Source organism: Bufo gargarizans, chromosome 4 (assembly GCF_014858855.1).
Source record: "Bufo gargarizans isolate SCDJY-AF-19 chromosome 4, ASM1485885v1, whole genome shotgun sequence".
NCBI lineage: Eukaryota > Metazoa > Chordata > Amphibia > Anura > Bufonidae > Bufo > Bufo gargarizans.
In genome coordinates this window covers 61,564,637-61,584,939 of record NC_058083.1, presented here as the reverse complement: position 1 = coordinate 61,584,939, position 20,303 = coordinate 61,564,637, and the positions used below count along the sequence as shown (strand labels likewise).

Sequence of the window (20,303 nt, the reverse complement as noted above, 5' to 3'; positions counted from 1 at the left end):
GTGAATGTCTGTCCAGCTTCTCTCCTCTGGTGTAATTATTCTATAAGCTCCTGCTAGGGGAATTTCCCACACAGACTCCTCCCTCCGGACCCCTCTGTCCTCCTCCAGGGCTGCCCTAGAATGAGAGAATCAGGCAGTTAAAATACAACATCTGCCATCAGTTGACAGTTATATATATTGTATGGTCACTGGTCTGACTGAGATTGGCGAGTTCGGCTGACATGTATCTAAAATGTATAACCTGTCAGATGCCTTGTACTTCCCGACGACATTGTAGTGCCCTGACAGGCATGCTGATTTCAGCTGTCTCTTAGGAGTTAACAGGACTCATAAGTTAAGCTCTGCAGCTCTTATCCAGAGAGGAGTCCGGTGTATTCATGATATCTAGGCTTAGCAGCGCCCTCCAGCAGCTGATTGACAGATTTCTTCATGTCTCCAGTAATATAGAGAAGAGGGTAGAGTTCAGTTATCATATATACATCTGACTGCAGCCTCCCATCGGTCAGCTTTTGGACAGAGCTGTGTAGCTCTGGTGGTGACTTCTAGCACTGGGCCTACTCCTGTACAGCTGATTGGTCGGGGGATGAGGTGTCAGAGGTGACCGTTCCTTTAAGCCTTGGTTCATATCAATAGAAGTTTGTTTTGTGAGGTAACTTTATGAGGACTTTAATTTTCCAGGACGAACTGTAGTTGTCATTGGTGTCATTTTTGGACACATAGGATGTAATGATGATCTTTTCTTCCTTTGGCAGGAGTCAGGTCTACATTGTCTGGGGAAACTTCTTCATTTTATTCTTCTAATGAGGAAATTCTCACCTGATACATGAAGTTTTTCCTCCACAGTTGTCACTTAATATCGTTGGTGGAGGCTCTGAGAAGCGGGGTCTCTCCAGGAGCAGTAAGTCTGGTTCTGGATCTCACAAATACTCTTGTCCCTGGAGGATTTCCAGCCTCTCCTCTCCTCATAAAAGCCCTGCAGTACTAGAAGCCTCCAGCTCCTCCAGTTCTCTCCTCTTCTCCAGATTGACCACCAGGGATGGACAGGAAGGAGATCAGCAGAAGATTATTAGACTTCACCTTGGAGATCATCTCCCTGCTGAGCGGAGAGGTAAACTTTTCTAGATTTCTCTCCTCTTTATTGTATTCTGTAACAAGTCAGACATCGGGAATGAGAATCCATCATAGGAAGTGATAGGAAGAGTCCAGGGTCCTGGAGAACGGCCTCCAGACCTTCCAAGTGACGGAGAACCTGAAGATCAGCCACCAGTATGGTCAGTGATGGATCATGGAGACCAATAGTCATGTTGTAGGAGCCATGAGAAGGTAAGTAGGCACGTTGTACCCAGGAGGAGAGGAAGCAGAGGAGGAGATGGCCGGAGTGTGGCCTAGAGGGAGGATTTCTACTGGTAGTCTGACATCTAGATAATACTGGACTATAACAAGGAGGCCTCCACTACATCTAGAGGAAAGGTTTCTCCACCAACATAGAAGAGGAGTCTTTACTGTAAGAGCAGTGAGACTATGGAGCTCTCTGCCAGAGGAAGGGGTCATGGGGGATTCTCTAGAAGAGTCCAGAAGGGCCCTGGAGGGTAAGAATATTCCAGCTTCTAGTGACTAGATTACTGGAGATGGGGCCATGATCCAGGGAGGGAGTGTAGATATGGAGTCAGGAAGGAATTTCTTTCCCTAAGTGTCTCCCTCCATCCACAGGATTACACCATAGTGAAGAAGACATCGGGGGGGACTCCCATCATCCATGAGTCAGGAGGGTGGAGCAGGACCCCCATCACAGAGCCTCCCCCCCTGATACATGAGCAGAAGATCCTAGAACTCACCCAGAAGATGATGGAGCTACTAACTGGAGAGGTGATACTGCTGGGAATGCTGGGAAATTCTCCAGTAACAGCACTGGAGGGGTCTGGGTGATGATGGTGTCATTGTGTTGTCAGGTTCCTATAAGGTGTCAGGATGTGGCGGTGTATCTCTCCATGAAGGAGTGGGAGAATATAGAAGGACACAAGGATCTGTACAAGGAGGCCATGATGGTGGATACCCGGCCTCTGACATCACCAGGTAAGAGGAGAGGAGGTGAGAAGAGGCTGTGTTAGAGCCTCAGTCCGGTCATGTGCAGTGTGTACACGCGTGTAATGACATGTAATGTAGGAGCTCCACATGTTATTCTCCAGTCACATCACGTTAGAGCCTACATTTCCCATATACATTACACTTCTCCATAGGCTCCATCCTCCTGACAGATATAGTGTCCTCTTGGCCTCCATCGGCCGGTGCAGTAGATGACACTATTCTATACAGAGGATCCTACAAGAAAACCTGCGCTGTGCCTTATACATGGGGCTTATGGGTGACGTCTGCCCCTGTGTGACTATATAAAATGATAGGACTATACAGGGGAGACGTCACCGCCTTCTATCAGAGATCTACGTTAGGAAACCCCAATGATATCTACCTCTGATGGAAGGCTCAGACGTGGTGTGAACACATCCCTTTTTCATAGTCACTTTCCAGTAGTTCTCCTCCCTTTATGTCTGGGATCCATCCTCTAGTCACTCCACAAGCAGAGGACACAAGGTGCTATATGTGACTGGAGGAGAAGGTGGGATCACCAGGCGTTTTTGTCTCTCCTCCTTGTTTTTGGTCCTGTCAGAGCGGATATGTGTCTTTTAGCAGTAGATATACGGCCCGGGGTGTTCTAGCTGCGGAGGCTCCACAATATGTCATGGGCCCAGTTTTCGTCCTGGCGGTGGTGCACCCTATTGGCAGTGCCCTTTTTCAGCAGGATAATACCCTGGCCGCACTGCTAAACTGTCCAGGAATGAGGAACATGAGAAAAGGATCACTGTGCAGTCTCCAGATACCCAGATCTCAATCCGTGGGAAGCAGGTCTGATCCATGGATTGTGGCTTATCGGGCCTCCTTTGCCTGAGGCCATCCTAATGTCTCACATTTATGGTGTACTACTAGTGTACTACCAGATGCTACCATCAGAAATGTATGGTGCAGGGCAGGAAGATTCCAGTCCAGCATGGCCACCTTCTCTCATGCAACCGTCCTGGGCTCACAGCAAACTGATTACTGGTAAATGTAACCAGCTAGTCATCTTTCTTTCCCCCATTCACCACCTCTCGTTAGGAGAGAGCAATTGTCTTTCCAGCAAAGAAAACCTGGAGTTGTATACATATAGAGCGTTCTACATCAACTCAGTGGTGTCCACCCCTGGTGGAGAGGACACTGGGAGTACTTACTTAATCTGGCTGATATAAGATGAGAATCTTTGTTTGGTTCCCTCTCTTGTAATTTCCTCATAAGGTGCTTGGATCTAGGTTTCCTCCACCAGAAAGCCATCTAAATCCATCAGTCTCCGAATCTCTTCCACCTGCAGAGAATGAATTACCCTGAGGAAGGAGTGAAAGCTGAGTCTCTGGATGGAACAGCAGCTCTAGGCCTGGGATTTCTATATGGGTTTGGTAGAAACTTGGTGAGGAGCAGAACATTGTTATTTGGGCCCCGAAAAACCTAAAAGGGAAGGAGCTGGGAGAAGAGTCTGATGTATAAACAGATCTACAGGAGGCCATGTATTCAGTCACTGTGTGCTTGTGTCTCCACTCTCCACAGATGGATCCAGGAGGAGAAATCCCCCCGAGAGATGTCCCCGTCCTCTGTATTCCCAGGACTGTCCGGAGGAGAAGCTCCCAGAGAACCATCAGGTAGATGGAGATTATCCCTATACACATCTATATAGGGGGGTCCTGCAGTCATAGAGGGGTCATAGTTTGTGGGGGTCTCTTATGTGGATCTGTTAGATTTCCCACCTGTCTGCTGTATTGTACTGAATTGTTACAGATGACAAATCAGGGGGAAGATGTGACTGATATTAAAGTGAAGGATGAAGAAGAGAGGATGATGGGCGATCCCCCGTGTAAGAGTGAGGTGGAGGAGGACATTCCAGTCCATGTGACCACAGGTATGGAACCATGAATGGAGGAAGTGAATTGGGAGGTTTCTTCAGTTGAGGCTTCACCTTAGAGCTGCAGTAAAGTTGCACTCCGGGCAGTGACCCCTGTGTTATGTGTAGGAGCGGAGGGAGCTGTGGCTGCACATAGACATCCTCTCCGAGCTCTTCTCTCCATCTTCTCATGCTCCAGGCTGAGCATCAGGTTTGAGGGAAACCGGCTGCGATGAACGGCTGCACTAATGGCCAGGGTCTGAGAAACCCTTTTTAACTACTTAAAGGGGTTCTGCACTTTGTTTAAACTGATGATCTATCCTCTGGATAGATCATTAGCTTCTAATCGGCGTCACTTTTTACAGCAGGCCCAGTGACGTCACGACTTGTATCAACTGGCCTGGGCAGGGCTAAGCTCCATTCAAGGTAACGGAGCTTAGCCGCGCCTAGGCCAGTGATACTAGTCGTGACGTCACTGTGCATGCTGTAAACAGTGAGAAGGCCGCAGCGCTGCTGGAGCGCCGCTGCCTTCTCAAACAGCTGATCAGCAGAGATCCTGGGTGTCGGACCCCCGCAGATCAGATGCTGATGATCTATCTAGAGGATAGATCATCAGTTTAAACAAAGTGCAGAACCCCTTTAAGCTCCACAGTCCATGCTGATGGGGCTCCAGATCTTACTGCATGACCACAGCTGTCAGTTTTTTTTTATCTTTTCTTCCGGCCAATCCAATAAGAATGAACGGTGTGCCACATATAATGATATTTTTAGGCGGTAATAAAGAAAAAGGCTCTTCATTCTGTGGGTCGGTATGATGAGGGCGATACCAGCAATATCTAATTTTGACTTATGCTATTTATGCACAATAACAGCAAAAATAATCTATGAAGCTGCCATCCAAATGGTGTGACGTGGTCATCTTTCTGTCGATGCCACCATATGTCACTTGTTCTTTACAGAACGAGAGGCGCTTTTCACTGGTTTCATTTTGGGACGTACATAGGACTTATGGTTTAAAGAGGTCTTCTGAAAACATCATACCAGCGGGGGTTGGGGTCAAAGTCCTGGCACCCCCGCCCATCAGCTGTTTGAGGAAGCCGAGGCACTTACTGGAGCTCTCACAGCTTACCAAGCACAGCGCCGTACATTATATCTGGAGAATGGAGGGAACAGGTCCGTTTTATCTCATAGGGAACATCATAAAAACAAAACCCAATAAATGACATAAATGTGGTATCACTGTACGGCTACTTTCACATCTCCATTTTTGCTGTCCAGTTTTAGGATCTGGCAGGGGATCTCAAAACCCCAGCAAAACGCTTCTGTTATAATAATACGACTGGGTGCATCCATTCAGAATGGATTCGGTTGTATTATACCGAAAATGAAAAAAGCGGATCCGGCACAATTGACTTACATATAGAGTTGAGCGAACACCTGGATGTTCGGGTTCGAGAAGTTCGGCCGAACATCCCGGAAATGTTCGGGTTCGGGATCCGAACCCGATCCGAACTTCGTCCCGAACCCGAACCCCATTGAAGTCAATGGGGACCCGAACTTTTCGGCACTAAAAAGGCTGTAAAACAGCCCAGGAAAGAGCTAGAGGGCTGCAAAAGGCAGCAACATGTAGGTAAATCCCCTGCAAACAAATGTGGATAGGGAAATGAATTAAAATAAAAATTAAATAAATAAAAATTAACCAAAATCAATTGGAGAGAGGTTCCATAGCAGAGAATCTGGCTTCCCGTCACCCACCACTGGAACAGTCCATTCTCAGATATTTAGGCCCCGGCACCCAGGCAGAGGAGAGAGGTCCCGTAACAGAGAATCTGTCTTCATGTCAGCAGAGAATTAGTCTGCATGTCATAGCAGAGAATGAGGCTTCACGTCAGCCACCACTGCAACAGTCCATTGGCATATATTTAGGCCCAGCACCCAGGCAGAGGAGGGAGGTCCCGTAACAGAGAATCTGTCTTCATGTCAGCAGAGAATTAGTCTGCATGTCATAGCAGAGAATGAGGCTTCACGTCAGCCACCACTGCAACAGTCCATTGGCATATATTTAGGCCTAGCACACAGGCAGAGCAGAGAGGTCCCGTAACAGACAATCTGGCTTCATGACAGCAGAGAATTAGTCTGCATGTCATAGCAGAGAATGAGGCTTCACGTCAGCCACCACTGCAACAGTCCATTGGCATATATTTAGGCCCAGCACACACACAGGCAGAGGAGAGAGGTCCCGTAACAGAGAATCTGGCTTCATGTCAGCAGAGAATCAGTCTGCATGTCATAGCAGAGAATGAGGCTTCACGTCAGCCACCACTGCAACAGTCCATTGGCATATATTTAGGCCCAGCACACACACAGGCAGAGGAGAGAGGTCCCGTAACAGAGAATCTGGCTTCATGTCAGCAGAGAATCAGTCTTCATATCATAGCAGAGAATCAGGCTTCACGTCACCCACCACTGTAAGAGTCAATTTTCATAAATTTAGGCCCAGAACCCAGGCAGAGGAGAAAGGTCCCGTAACAGACAATCTGGCTTCATGTCAGCAGAGAATCAGTCTTCATATCATAGCCTAGAATCAGGCTTCACGTCACCCACCACTGTAAGAGTCAATTTTCATAAATTTAGGCCCAGAACCCAGGCAGAGGAGAAAGGTCCCGTAACAGACAATCTGGCTTCATGTCAGCAGAGAATCAGTCTTCATATCATAGCAGAGAATCAGGCTTCACGTCACCCACCACTGCAACAGTCAATTGTCATAAATTTAGGCCCAGCACCCAGGCAGAGGAGAGAGCTCCCGTAACAGAGGATCTGGCTTCATGTCAGCAGAGAATCAGTCTTCATGTCATAGCAGAGAATGAGGCTTCACGTCACCCACCACTGCAACAGTCCATTGGCATATATTTAGGCCTAGCACACAGGCAGAGCAGAGAGGTCCCGTAACAGACAATCTGGCTTCATGACAGCAGAGAATCAGTCTGCATGTCATAGCAGAGAATGAGGCTTCACGTCACCCACCACTGCAACAGTCCATTGGCATATATTTAGGCCTAGCACACAGGCAGAGCAGAGAGGTCCCGTAACAGACAATCTGGCTTCATGTCAGCAGAGAATCAGTCTGCATGTCATAGCAGAGAATGAGGCTTCACGTCACCCACCACTGCAACAGTCCATTGGCATATATTTAGGCCTAGCACACAGGCAGAGCAGAGAGGTCCCGTAACAGACAATCTGGCTTCATGACAGCAGAGAATCAGTCTGCATGTCATAGCAGAGAATGAGGCTTCACGTCACCCACCACTGCAACAGTCCATTGGCATATATTTAGGCCTAGCACACAGGCAGAGCAGAGAGGTCCCGTAACAGACAATCTGGCTTCATGTCAGCAGAGAATCAGTCTGCATGTCATAGCAGAGAATGAGGCTTCACGTCACCCACCACTGCAACAGTCCATTGGCATATATTTAGGCCTAGCACACAGGCAGAGCAGAGAGGTCCCGTAACAGACGATCTGGCTTCATGTCAGCAGAGAATCAGTCTGCATGTCATAGCAGAGAATCAGGCTTCACGTCAGCCACCACTGCAACAGTCCATGGTCATAAATTTAGGCCCAGCACCCAGGCAGAGGAGAGAGGTCCCGTAACAGACAATCTGGCTTCATGTCAGCAGAGAATTAGTCTGCATGTCATAGCAGAGAATCAGGCTTCATGTCAGCCACCACTGCAACAGTCCATTGGCATATATTTAGGCCTAGCACACAGGCAGAGGAGAGGTTCATTCAACTTTGGGTAGCCTCGCAATATAATGGTAAAATGAAAATAAAAATAGGATTGAATGAGGAAGTGCCCTGGAGTCCAATAATATATGGTTATGGGGAGGTAGTTAATGTCTAATCTGGACAAGGGACGGACAGGTCCTGTGGGATCCATGCCTGGTTCATTTTTATGAACGTCAGCTTGTCCACATTGGCTGTAGACAGGCGGCTGCGTTTGTCTGTAATGACGCCCCCTGCCGTGCTGAATACACGTTCAGACAAAACGCTGGCTGCCGGGCAGGCCAGCACCTCCAAGGCATAAAAGGCTAGCTCTGGCCACGTGGACAATTTAGAGACCCAGAAGTTGAATGGGGCCGAACCATCAGTCAGTACGTGGAGGGGTGTGCACACGTACTGTTCCACCATGTTAGTGAAATGTTGCCTCCTGCTAACACGTTGCGTATCAGGTGGTGGTGCAGTTAGCTGTGGCGTGTTGACAAAAGTTTTCCACATCTCTGCCATGCTAACCCTGCCCTCAGAGGAGCTGGCCGTGACACAGCTGCCTTGGCGACCTCTTGCTCCTCCTCTGCCTTGGCCTTGGGCTTCCACTTGTTCCCCTGTGACATTTGGGAATGCTCTCAGTAGCGCGTCTACCAACGTGCGCTTGTACTCGCGCATCTTCCTATCACGCTCCAGTGCAGGAAGTAAGGTGGGCACATTGTCTTTGTAGCGTGGATCCAGCAGGGTGGCAACCCAGTAGTCCGCACAGGTTAAAATGTGGGCAACTCTGCTGTCGTTGCGCAGGCACTGCAGCATGTAGTCGCTCATGTGTGCCAGGCTGCCCAGGGGTAAGGACAAGCTGTCCTCTGTGGGAGGCGTATCGTCATCGTCCTGCCTTTCCCCCCAGCCACGCACCAGTGATGGACCCGAGCTGCGTTGGGTGCCACCCCGCTGTGACCATGCTTCATCCTCATCCTCCTCCACCTCCTCCTCATCCTCGTCCTCCTCGTCCTCCAGTAGTGGGCCCTGGCTGGCCACATTTGTACCTGGCCTCTGCTGTTGCAAAAAACCTCCCTCTGAGTCACTTCGAAGAGACTGGCCTGAAAGTGCTAAAAATGACCCCTCTTCCTCATCCTCCTCCTCCTCCTCCTGGGCCACCTCCTGTTCCATCATCGCCCTAAGTGTTTTCTCAAGGAGACATAGAAGTGGTATTGTAACGCTGATAACGGTGTCATCGCCACTGGCCATGTTGGTGGAGTACTCGAAACAGCGCAACAGGGCACACAGGTCTCGCATGGAGGCCCAGTCATTGGTGGTGAAGTGGTGCTGTTCTGTAGTGCGACTGACCCGTGCGTGCTGCAGCTGAAACTCCACTATGGCCTGCTGCTGCTCGCACAGTCTGTCCAGCATGTGCAAGGTGGAGTTCCACCTGGTGGGCACGTCGCATATGAGGCGGTGAGCGGGAAGGCCGAAGTTACGCTGTAGCGCAGACAGGCGAGCAGCGGCAGGATGTGAACGCCGGAAGCGCGAACAGACGGCCCGCACTTTATGCAGCAGCTCTGACATGTCGGGGTAGTTGTGAATGAACTTCTGCACCACCAAATTCAGCACATGCGCCAAGCAAGGGATGTGCGTCAAATTGGCTAGTCCCAGAGCTGCAACGAGATTTCGCCCATTATCGCACACCACCAGACCGGGCTTGAGGCTCACCGGCAGCAACCACTCGTCGGTCTGTTGTTCAATACCCCGCCACAACTCCTGTGCGGTGTGGGGCCTGTCCCCCAAACATATGAGTTTCAGAATGGCCTGCTGACGTTTACCCCGGGCTGTGCTGAAGTTGGTGGTGAAGGTGTGTGGCTGACTGGATGAGCAGGTGGAAGAAGAGGAGGAGGAAGCCGAGAAGGAGGAGGTGGCAACAGGAGGCAAAGAATGTTGCCCTGCGATCCTTGGCGGCGGCAGGACGTGCGCCAAACAGCTCTCCGCCTGGGGCCCAGCTGCCACTACATTTACCCAGTGTGCAGTTAGGGAGATATAGCGTCCCTGGCCGTGCTTACTGGTCCACGTATCTGTGGTTAGGTGGACCTTGCTACAGATGGCGTTGCGCAGTGCACACTTGATTTTATCGGATACTTGGTTGTGCAGGGAAGGCACGGCTCTCTTGGAGAAGTAGTGCCGGCTGGGAACAACATACTGTGGGACAGCAAGCGACATGAGCTGTTTGAAGCTGTCTGTGTCCACCAGCCTAAATGACAGCATTTCATAGGCCAGTAGTTTAGAAATGCTGGCATTCAGGGCCAGGGATCGAGGGTGGCTAGGTGGGAATTTACGCTTTCTATCAAATGTTTGTGAGATGGAGAGCTGAACGCTGGCGTGTGACATGGTTGAGACGCTTGGTGACGGAGGTGGTGGTGGTGGTGTTGGTGGTACATCCCCTGTTTGCTGGGCGGCAGGTGCCAACGTTCCTCCAGAGGCGGAGGAAGAGGCCGAGGCGGCAGCAGCAGAATAGGCCGAGGCGGCAGCAGCAGAAGAGGTAGCAGGGGGAGCCTGAGTGACTTCCTTGGTTTTAAGGTGTTTACTCCACTGCAGTTCATGCTTTGCATGCAGGTGCCTGGTCATGCAGGTTGTGCTCAGGTTCAGAACGTTAATGCCTCGCTTCAGGCTCTGATGGCACAGCGTGCAAACCACTCGGGTCTTGTCGTCAGCACATTGTTTGAAGAAGTGCCATGCCAGGGAACTCCTTGAAGCTGCCTTTGGGGTGCTCGGTCCCAGATGGCGGCGGTCAGTAGCAGGCGGAGTCTCTTGGCGGCGGGTGTTCTGCTTTTGCCCACTGCTCCCTCTTTTGCTACGCTGTTGGCTCGGTCTCACCACTGCCTCTTCCTCCGAACTGTGAAAGTCAGTGGCACGACCTTCATTCCATGTGGGGTCTAGGACCTCATCGTCCCCTGCATCGTCTTCCACCCAGTCTTGATCCCTGACCTCCTGTTCAGTCTGCACACTGCAGAAAGACGCAGCAGTTGGCACCTGTGTTTCGTCATCATCAGAGACATGCTGAGGTGGTATTCCCATGTCCTCATCATCAGGAAACATAAGTGGTTGTGCGTCAGTGCATTCTATGTCTTTCACCGCTGGGGAAGGGCTAGGTGGATGCCCTTGGGAAACCCTGCCAGCGGAGTCTTCAAACAGCATAAGAGACTGCTGCATAACTTGAGGCTGAGACAGTTTCCCTGGTATGCATGGGGGTGATGTGACAGACTGATGGGGTTGGTTTTCAGGCGCCATCTGTGCGCTTTCTGCAGAAGACTGGGTGGGAGATAATGTGAACGTGCTGGATCCACTGTCGGCCACCCAATTGACTAATGCCTGTACCTGCTCAGGCCTTACCATCCTTAGAACGGCATTGGGCCCCACCATATATCGCTGTAAATTCTGGCGGCTACTGGGACCTGAGGTAGTTGGTACACTAGGACGTGTGGATGTGGCAGAACGGCCACGTCCTCTCCCAGCACCAGAGGGTCCACTAACACCACCACGACCATGTCCACGTCCGCGTCCCTTACTAGATGTTTTTCTCATTGTTATGGTTCACCACAACAACAAATATATTATTTGGCCCAATGTATTGTATTCAAATTCAGCGGGATATAAATTTGAGGCCTAGTATTTAGGCGCTGGGTGACCGGTATGGATTTAGTGACAGAATTAGACTTGGAAATGCACAGAAGCGTGTGTGTGAAGTTATTCTGAATGACCCAATGTGCACCTTGAATATTATATACCCTTTTAGGGATAGATTTCAAATAGCTCTGATATAGCAGAAACCACTAAATTATGAAATTGCTAAATTGGGAATTGTACTTCAACCCAGAACAAAAAATGTGCTTTGACGGACACTAAATATCTTGCCCAGCAACAACAGTACAGCGGTGGGTAACGAGAGATTTAGAGGGATTTAAATTTGAGGCCTAGTATTTAGGCGCTGGGTCACCGGTATGGATTTAGTGACAGAATTAGACTTGGAAATGCACAGAAGCGTGTGTGTGAAGTTATTCTGAATGACCCTATGTGCACCTTCAATATTATATACCCTTTTAGGGATAGATTTCAAATAGCTCTGATATAGCAGAAACCACTAAATTATGAAATTGCTAAATTGGGAATTGTACTTCAACCCAGAACAAAAAATGTGCTTTGACGGACACTAAATATCTTGCCCAGCAACAACAGTACAGCGGTGGGTAACGAGAGATTTAGAGGGATTTAAATTTGAGGCCTAGTATTTAGGCGCTGGGTCACCGGTATGGATTTAGTGACAGAATTAGACTTGGAAATGCACAGAAGCGTGTGTGTGAAGTTATTCTGAATGACCCTATGTGCACCTTCAATATTATATACCCTTTTAGGGATAGATTTCAAATAGCTCTGATATAGCAGAAACCACTAAATTATGAAATTGCTAAATTGGGAATTGTACTTCAACCCAGAACAAAAAATGTGCTTTGACGGACACTAAATATCTTGCCCAGCAACAACAGTACAGCGGTGGGTAACGAGAGATTTAGAGGGAATTAAATTTGAGGCCTAGTATTTAGGCGCTGGGTCACCGGTATGGATTTAGTGACAGAATTAGACTTGGAAATACACAGTAGCGGGTGTGTGTGAAGTTATTCTGAATGACCCTATGTGCACCTTCAATATTATATACCCTTTTGGGATAGATTTCAAATAGCTCTGATATAGCAGGAACCACTAAATTATGAAATTGCTAAATTGGGAATTGTACTTCAACCCAGAACAAAAAATGTGCTTTGACGGGCACTAAATAACTTTCCCAGCTACAACAGGACAACGGTAACGAGAGATTTAGAGGGATTTAAATTTGAGGCCTAGTATTTAGGCGCTGGGTGACAGGTATGGGTTTAGTGACAGAATTAGACTTGGAAATACACAGTAGCGGGTGTGTGTGAAGTTATTCTGAATGACCCTATGTGCACCTTCAATATTATATACCCTTTTTGGGATAGATTTCAAATAGCTCTGATATAGCAGAAACCACTAAATTATGAAATTGCTAAATTGGGAATTGTACTTCAACCCAGAACAAAAAATGTGCTTTGACGGACACTAAATATCTTGCCCAGCAACAACAGTACAGCGGTGGGTAACGAGAGATTTAGAGGGAATTAAATTTGAGGCCTAGTATTTAGGCGCTGGGTCACCGGTATGGATTTAGTGACAGAATTAGACTTGGAAATACACAGTAGCGGGTGTGTGTGAAGTTACTCTGAATGACCCTATGTGCACCTTCAATATTATATACCCTTTTTGGGATAGATTTCAAAGAGCTCTGATATAGCAGGAACCACTAAATTATGAAATTGCTAAATTGGGAATTGTATTTCAACCCAGAACAAGAAATGTGCTTGAACGGACACTAAATAACTCGCCCAGCTACAGCACTAGGGACAGATTTAGCTGGATATAAATTTGAGGCCTAGTATTTAGGCGCTGGGTGACCGGTATGGATTTAGTGACAGAATTAGACTGGGATATGGCCAAAAAATGAACAGACTATTGCTGGTTAAATGCACTTGGTGTGACAGCTTCACCCTGATGTAGGCTTTAGCCAAAAAACAACCACACCATTGAGGGTTAAATGCACTTGGTGACAGGCGCAGCTTGCCCCTGATTTTGTATATGGCCAAAAAATGAACAGACTATTGCTGGTTAAATGCACTTGGTGTGACAGCTTCACCCTGATGTAGGCTTTAGCCAAAAAACAACCACACCATTGAGGGTTAAATGCACTTGGTGACAGGCGCAGCTTGCCCCTGATTTTGTATATGGCCAAAAAATGAACAGACTATTGCTGGTTAAATGCACTTGGTGTGACAGCTTCACCCTGATGTAGGCTTTAGCCAAAAAACAACCACACCATTGAGGGTTAAATGCACTTGGTGACAGGCGCAGCTTGCCCCTGATTTTGTATATGGCCAAAAAATGAACAGACTATTGCTGGTTAAATGCACTTGGTGTGACAGCTTCACCCTGATGTAGGCTTTAGCCAAAAAACAACCACACCATTGAGGGTTAAATGCACTTGGTCGCAGCTTGTGCTGGCGCACCACAAGACACAAAATGGCCGCCGATCACCCCAGAAAAATGAGACTGACAAACGGTCTGTGCAGCCTAAAAACAGTGAGCAATTGAGGATCAGCAGCTCAATGATCCACAGCTGCAGATCGATCAGTTAATCAAGTCCTTTGGAGGAGTTAATCTGCCTAATCTCGCCCTACTGTCGCAGCCGCAACCTCTCCCTACGCTAATCAGAGCAGAGTGACGGGCGGCGCTATGTGACTCCAGCTTAAATAGAGGCTGGGTCACATGGTGCTCTGGCCAATCACAGCCATGCCAATAGTAGGCATGGCTGTGATGGCCTCTTGGGGCAAGTAGTATGACGCTTGTTGATTGGCTGCTTTGCAGCCTTTCAAAAAGCGCCAAGAAAGCGTCACAAAAGCGCGAAGAAAGCGACGAACACCGAACCCGAACCCGGACTTTTACGAAAATGTCCGGGTTCGGGTCCGTGTCACGGACACCCCAAAATTCGGTACGAACCCGAACTATACAGTTCGAGTTCGCTCATCCCTACTTACATAGTTTTTGGTGCTGGATCTCCTTCAGTTTCCCATGCCCCGGCAAAGCTATGGATAGCGCAGGCGCGGGATCTCGCTGCAGAGAAGGAGGACGCAAAGGAGCGGGGCGGGCAGAGGAAGAGACTGGGGCGGGGATATGACGAAAAGAGGCAGAACAGCCTGGGAACCAACGGGGTGAACGCTGCCCCTGGGCACTTGCGAGCCCTAATTTACATATGAATAAAAGTCAGTTTTCACAAGAAAACATCAAAGGTACCATTAGAATCATAGACTGCTATGCTAGAGCGCTATGTAAGCGGTCTATAAGGTCAAAATCTGGTGACAGACTCCCGCTAATTGTTGCATGTAATAGCGTGCAGCAATCAGATGGCAAACGATAAATTGTTTGTCTTCCAAATTTTCGTCTGCCCGACTGAAGGTTATCATTAGTTGCCAACAAGTCTCCGTGTCTAATCAGAAATCTGCCAGTCCTTAGCAGTGGGAATGCTGATTTGGAAAACAGTCAATCAATTTTTTTAGCGATTTATAGTTTTTTTTAAATTGAATATCTTTTGAATGCATACGACTTTATTAACTGCTACTGGTTAAGAAACTGAATATCTTCCTGTCTAATGTTCCTGGTGGATCCACTTCTGGCTTTCGCTTGAAAAACTGTCAAAAATTAAACTGTGTAAAAAATACATTAATAAAAAAAAAATATATAAAGTTTGTTTCTAGCCCCATAGGAACATTATAAATCAGTCTGTTTTGTAGCTTTAAAGGGATATTCCCATCTGGGATATTTATAGCATATCCAAAGGATGGTGCCATACATGTCAGATAGGTGCAGGTGACTCGCGGCTATCTCCAGAACGGGGCACCGTTCTACCCAGCTGGGAATGGAGAAGTGGACGCTGCTCTCTCCTTTCAATTTAATAGCGGTTCCAAAAATAGTTTAGTCCGAGCACTTGGCTGTTTTCAGGAGTGCTATTGATGTAAATGGAGAGAGCTGCTTATGCATGCTCACCTCTCCATTCTTGGTCGGGCGCGACAGAGCGTTTGGGAGATAAGAGTGGGTCCTAGAAGTGGGAGCAGCAGCTATTGGACATGACCGTATCCTGTAAAAATCTCAGATAGGAAAACTCCTTAAACAAGAAATCATGAAATATAATTTTAATCCTAACAGAATATCCCATTAAGAAGTCTGATGGAAACATGATGTTATCACAAGATTATAAAGTAGAAGATATCGGACAGCGCTCTTCAGAAGACTTCATTACCTGTAATGTACATTCAGGACTTCACACTACAGATCTATTATATAACCCCGCTAATCATGAGGAACCTGCTACTGCCCGATCACAGATTGTTACCACAAGTACCGGGCAGAAAGGGGGTAAGAGGTTTCAGTACAGTGACTGTGGGAAACAGTTTTCACATAACTCAGGTCTTTTTATACACCAAAGAAGTCACACAGGAGAAAAGCCATGTCCATCTAGAGAATGTGGGAAATCTTTTACAAGGAAATCACATCTTGTTACACACAGGAGAATTCACACAGGGGAAAAGCCATATTCATGTTCACTGTGTGGAAAATGTTTTTCAGATAAATCAAGTCTTGTTACACATGAACAAATTCACACAGGAGAGAAACCATATTCATGTTCAGTATGTGGAAAATGCTTTACAGATGAATCAAGTCTTATTACACATGAGAGAATTCACACAGGAGAGAAGCCATATTCATGTTCACAATGTGGGAAGTGCTTTACAGATAAAGCAAGCATTGTTAAACATGAGAGAATTCACACAGGAGATAAACAATTTTCATGTTCAGAATGTGGGAAATGTTTTACAAACAAATCATTTCTTGTTACACATAAGAGAAGTCACACAGGAGATAAACAATTTTCATGTTCAGAATGTGGAAAATGTTTTTCATATAAATCAAATCTTATTACACATGAGAGAATTCACACAGGAGAGAAGCCGTATTCATGTTCACAATGTGGGAAGTGCTTTACAGATAAATCAAGCATTGTTAAACATGAGAGAATTCACACAGGAGATAAAACATTTTCTTGTTCAGAATGTGGAAAATGTATTTCAAATAAATCAAATCTTATTAAACACCAGAGAATTCACACAGGAGAGAAGCCCTATTCATGTTCAGAATGTGGGAAATGTTTTACAAACAAATCAAATCTTATTACACATGAGAGAATTCACACAGGAGAGAAGCCCTATTCGTGTTCAGAATGTGGGAAATGTTTTACAAACAAATCATATCTTGCTACACATGAGAGATATCACACAGGAGAGAAACCCTATTCATGTTCAGAATGTGGGAAATGTTTTACAAACAAATCATATCTTGTTACACATGAGAGATATCACACAGGAGAGAAGCCCTATTCATGTTCAGAATGTGGAAAATGTTTTGTCGCCAAAATCAATCTTAAAAATCACCAGAGAATTCACATAGGGGAGAAGCCGTATTCATGTTCAGAATGTGGCAAATGTTTTACAAATAAATTAATCCTTGTTGCTCATAGAAGAAGCCATTCAGGAGAGAAGATGTGATGTTCTACATGAGAATTAAGAAAAATGTCTTACTGTAGAGGGAAGTGCCAGGTGTCTGTATATGTATGTATATAACTAGAGTTGAAAAATGGGGCAGCACTCCTTAATCAAAGCAATCCGGGTGCATGTGTTCAACCCTTGTTCAAGGGTGTATTTATACACTGAAGAAATCCACGGCACTCCTGTAGATAGTGAAAAAAATGTGCCTTTATTTACACATGTCACAGCAGCGAAATTTCGGTCCTCTCACAGAACCTTCCTCAAGACAAGTAAATTATAAAGTGCAGAGTGCAAAAATGTATACACAATATGATTATTAATCAATAAACCTTAAAAGTGCATGTCTTGATGATAAATCCCTCATTTAGAGTGTTATCCTCCAGGAATATAGTGCATATAACCATGATTAAACACCAAAGTAACATCAACCATATTCTTCCTGTGTCATAATTCAATAATATAGTGTTATCTTGTCCATGATACATTAATGCACATAATTCATGTGTACATATATAACATATAAAGTGCAGAGTGCTCACAAGTAAAGTTATTAAAAATCTCTTGGCCACAAAATACATTGAAGGAGTATCATGGTCATACCAGAAGCTGAACAATTGTCCATGCGCTACACGACGGGCACATGTGAGACACGCCGAGACCTTGGCGTCCTCCTCCTTTCATGCGCCATTACATGTGTCCATCAACAGCGAGCGCCATCTTTATAGTGGGCAAACTACTGGGAAAATAAATGAACTTATGTATACATATATGAGTAATAAAATTTACTCACCGAAATGTTTATTTCCTGGCAGCACACAATGGGTTAACTTGATTGACCCCTACTCAAAGCAGAAGACATGTTAATCAACAATATTAATTAAGTATGCAAACAATCAATCACTTTGGCCCATCCCCTAAAGGTACCTATAAAGGGTTGAACACAAGACAAGACCATGTATTATCTGCAGCAATAACATATATTTTGGTGGGTAAATGTTATTATATATATATATACTACATCAGCACACAATGGGAGTTTTGTAGCAATAGAAAAAAAATCAAGGGAGGGTTATACACCAACTGCTTCCTCGATCACTCTTTTGCCGAGGAAGGGCTGACCCCTCTACTGCTGAGATGTTTAGTCTGTAGTGTTTTACAAATGTAGAAGCTGAGGACCATGAGGCAGCTTTACAAATTAGATCCAGTGGAATTTGTGCCAATTCTGCCCTTGAGGTTGACATTGAGCGCATAGAGTGTGCTTTAAGAGGAAAAGGAGCATCCCAACCATCCAGTTGATATGCGTCGGAGATGACATTTTTAATCCACCTGGACGGTGAAACTTTTGAGACCTTCTTACCCTTATTCAGGCCTGCAAACTGGAGGAAGAGGTTTTTGTCCCTTCTGAATTGTTTTGATGCTTCAATATAAAAGAGGACCACTCTTCTTACGTCCAGCAAATGTAAAGACTGTTCTTGAGAGTCTTCAGGATTATCTCTAAATACTGGTAGTACTATTTCTTGATTCAGATTAATTGCAGAATTAACTTTCGGTAGAAAACCTGTGAGGAATCTAAGAACTAGTCGGTGTAATATGGGGAAGATCGCTCTAATAAACCAGGTGCATGAGCCAGCCCAGGGTCAAAGAAAACAGACGTTTATTTTTCCAAAAACCCGAAAATAGGTACAGCTCCCAGCAGCCAAGGTCAAAACAAACCCAACTTAAAGTCTGCTTAGTTCAGCATAACATAAACAGTAGAACAGGCCATTCAAAAAAAAGGTATTTTTACCCAGGTTTTTTTTTTGTTCGTGATAGTTTTCAGTTACCTTTCCTGCCAAACTTTGCACGTGTCCTCAGATTCCAGCCCTGCTCATAGCCACCCACAGCAGTGTGTCCACCACACCACCCCAACACTCCCTCACTCACTTCCTTTTCCTCTTATCAGGAGAGTGAGTTAGCCCTGTGGGTACCAGATCCCAGGTAGTGAGGAGTGGAGACCCCTTCCCGCCCAAATGTCACTTCGGGAACTCTGAAATTCCAGATCCCAAATGTCCTCTTTTAACACACAGAGGACTGCTATCATATATATCTGTCACTGAGGACCCAACCTTGGCGTCCTCTACAGCGGTCAGAGAAATCTCGGAGATAAGGCTCTCTGGAGGACAAGGCTTGCAGTTCTCCCACTCTTTTCGCAGATGTAATAGCAACAAGAAAGAGAGTTTTAAAGGATATATATTTTATAGAGGCCGTTTCCTGAGGTTCGAAGGATGGAACGGTAAGTTGCTTAAGAATTATTGCCAGGTCCCATGTGGGAACTGGAGGATGAAATACTGGTCTTTGGTTCTTAATTGCTTTAAAAAACCTATCTACCATTAATGGCTATGAAGTGAACTTTTAATGTGTTATACTTTAGACCCTTGTTAAAGCCTTCCTGTAAAAACTGAAGAACCTCCACCAGAGTGTCATGTTCTGCATTATGATTGAAACACCACTTCAAATAAATTCTCCAAACTCTTGAATAGGTTTTCATTGTAGATAGTCTCTTGGAGGACATGATTATATCTATGACCGCATTGGAGAGGCCCTGGCTCGCGACTTCTGTCCGCTCATTTTCCAAGCCATTAAATGGAGTCTGGACAAGGGCTAGGATGTAACAGCCCGAAAGGCATCACAACAATTTGTCTCACTTTTGATGTCGGATTTTATATGGAAGTCGAATAAAAGCCTTTTTATTGTGAAGAGCTGGAATCCGTGTTCTTTTCATATATATATATATATATATATATATATATATATACCCCAATGTGTCCAGTATAGGGATGTGTATATATATATGTCTTTATATATACTTATATATGCCCCCAGGTTGTATGTGTGTATATATAGATATGTATGTATGCCCCTGTATTTATATATATATATATATATACACACTGAACAAAAATATAAACCCAACACTTTCGGTTTTGCTCCCATTTTGCATGATCTGAACTCAAAGATCTGAAACATTTTCTACATACACAAAAGACCCATTACTCTCAAATATTGTTCACAAATCTGTCTAAATCTGTGTCAGTGAGCACTTCTCCTTTCCTGAGATAATACATCCCACCTCACAGGTGTGGCATATCAAGGTGCTGATTAGACAGCATGAATATTGCACAGGTGTGCCTTAGACTGCCCACAATAAAAGGCCACTCTGAAATGTGCACAGTTTATCATTACTGGGGGGGTTACAAAACCAGTCAGTATCTGGTGTGGCCACCATTTGCCTCATGCAGTGCAACACATCTCCATCGCATAGAGTTGATCAGGTTGTTGATTGTGGCCTGTGGAATGTTGGTCCACTCCTCTTCAATAGTGATGAGTG

General features: G+C 46.0%; 1 protein-coding gene and 1 long non-coding RNA gene across 2 annotated transcripts; both read left to right on the top strand.

The window, feature by feature from the left end:
• The first annotated feature begins 1,169 nt into the window (after window positions 1-1,169).
• Window positions 1,170-3,693, top strand: LOC122933920. The gene is made up of 4 exons (XR_006388585.1): window positions 1,170-1,323; window positions 1,711-1,866; window positions 1,950-2,073; window positions 3,634-3,693. It is a non-coding gene; the product is annotated as an uncharacterized LOC122933920 (long non-coding RNA).
• A 232-nt stretch (window positions 3,694-3,925) lies between these two features.
• Window positions 3,926-17,353, top strand: LOC122933859 (zinc finger protein OZF-like). Its single transcript, XM_044288940.1, has 2 exons — window positions 3,926-3,982; window positions 15,540-17,353. The coding sequence occupies exon 2, from the start codon at window positions 15,569-15,571 to the stop codon at window positions 16,934-16,936; it is 1,368 nt and encodes a 455-aa protein (XP_044144875.1). The 5' UTR covers window positions 3,926-3,982; window positions 15,540-15,568; the 3' UTR covers window positions 16,937-17,353.
• The last annotated feature ends 2,950 nt before the right edge of the window (window positions 17,354-20,303 follow it).

Bases quoted from the DNA above. Each gene is read 5' to 3' on its own strand.
- LOC122933859 (XM_044288940.1), top strand. From the start codon at position 15,569: ATGATGTTATCACAAGATTATAAAGTAGAAGATATCGGACAGCGCTCT.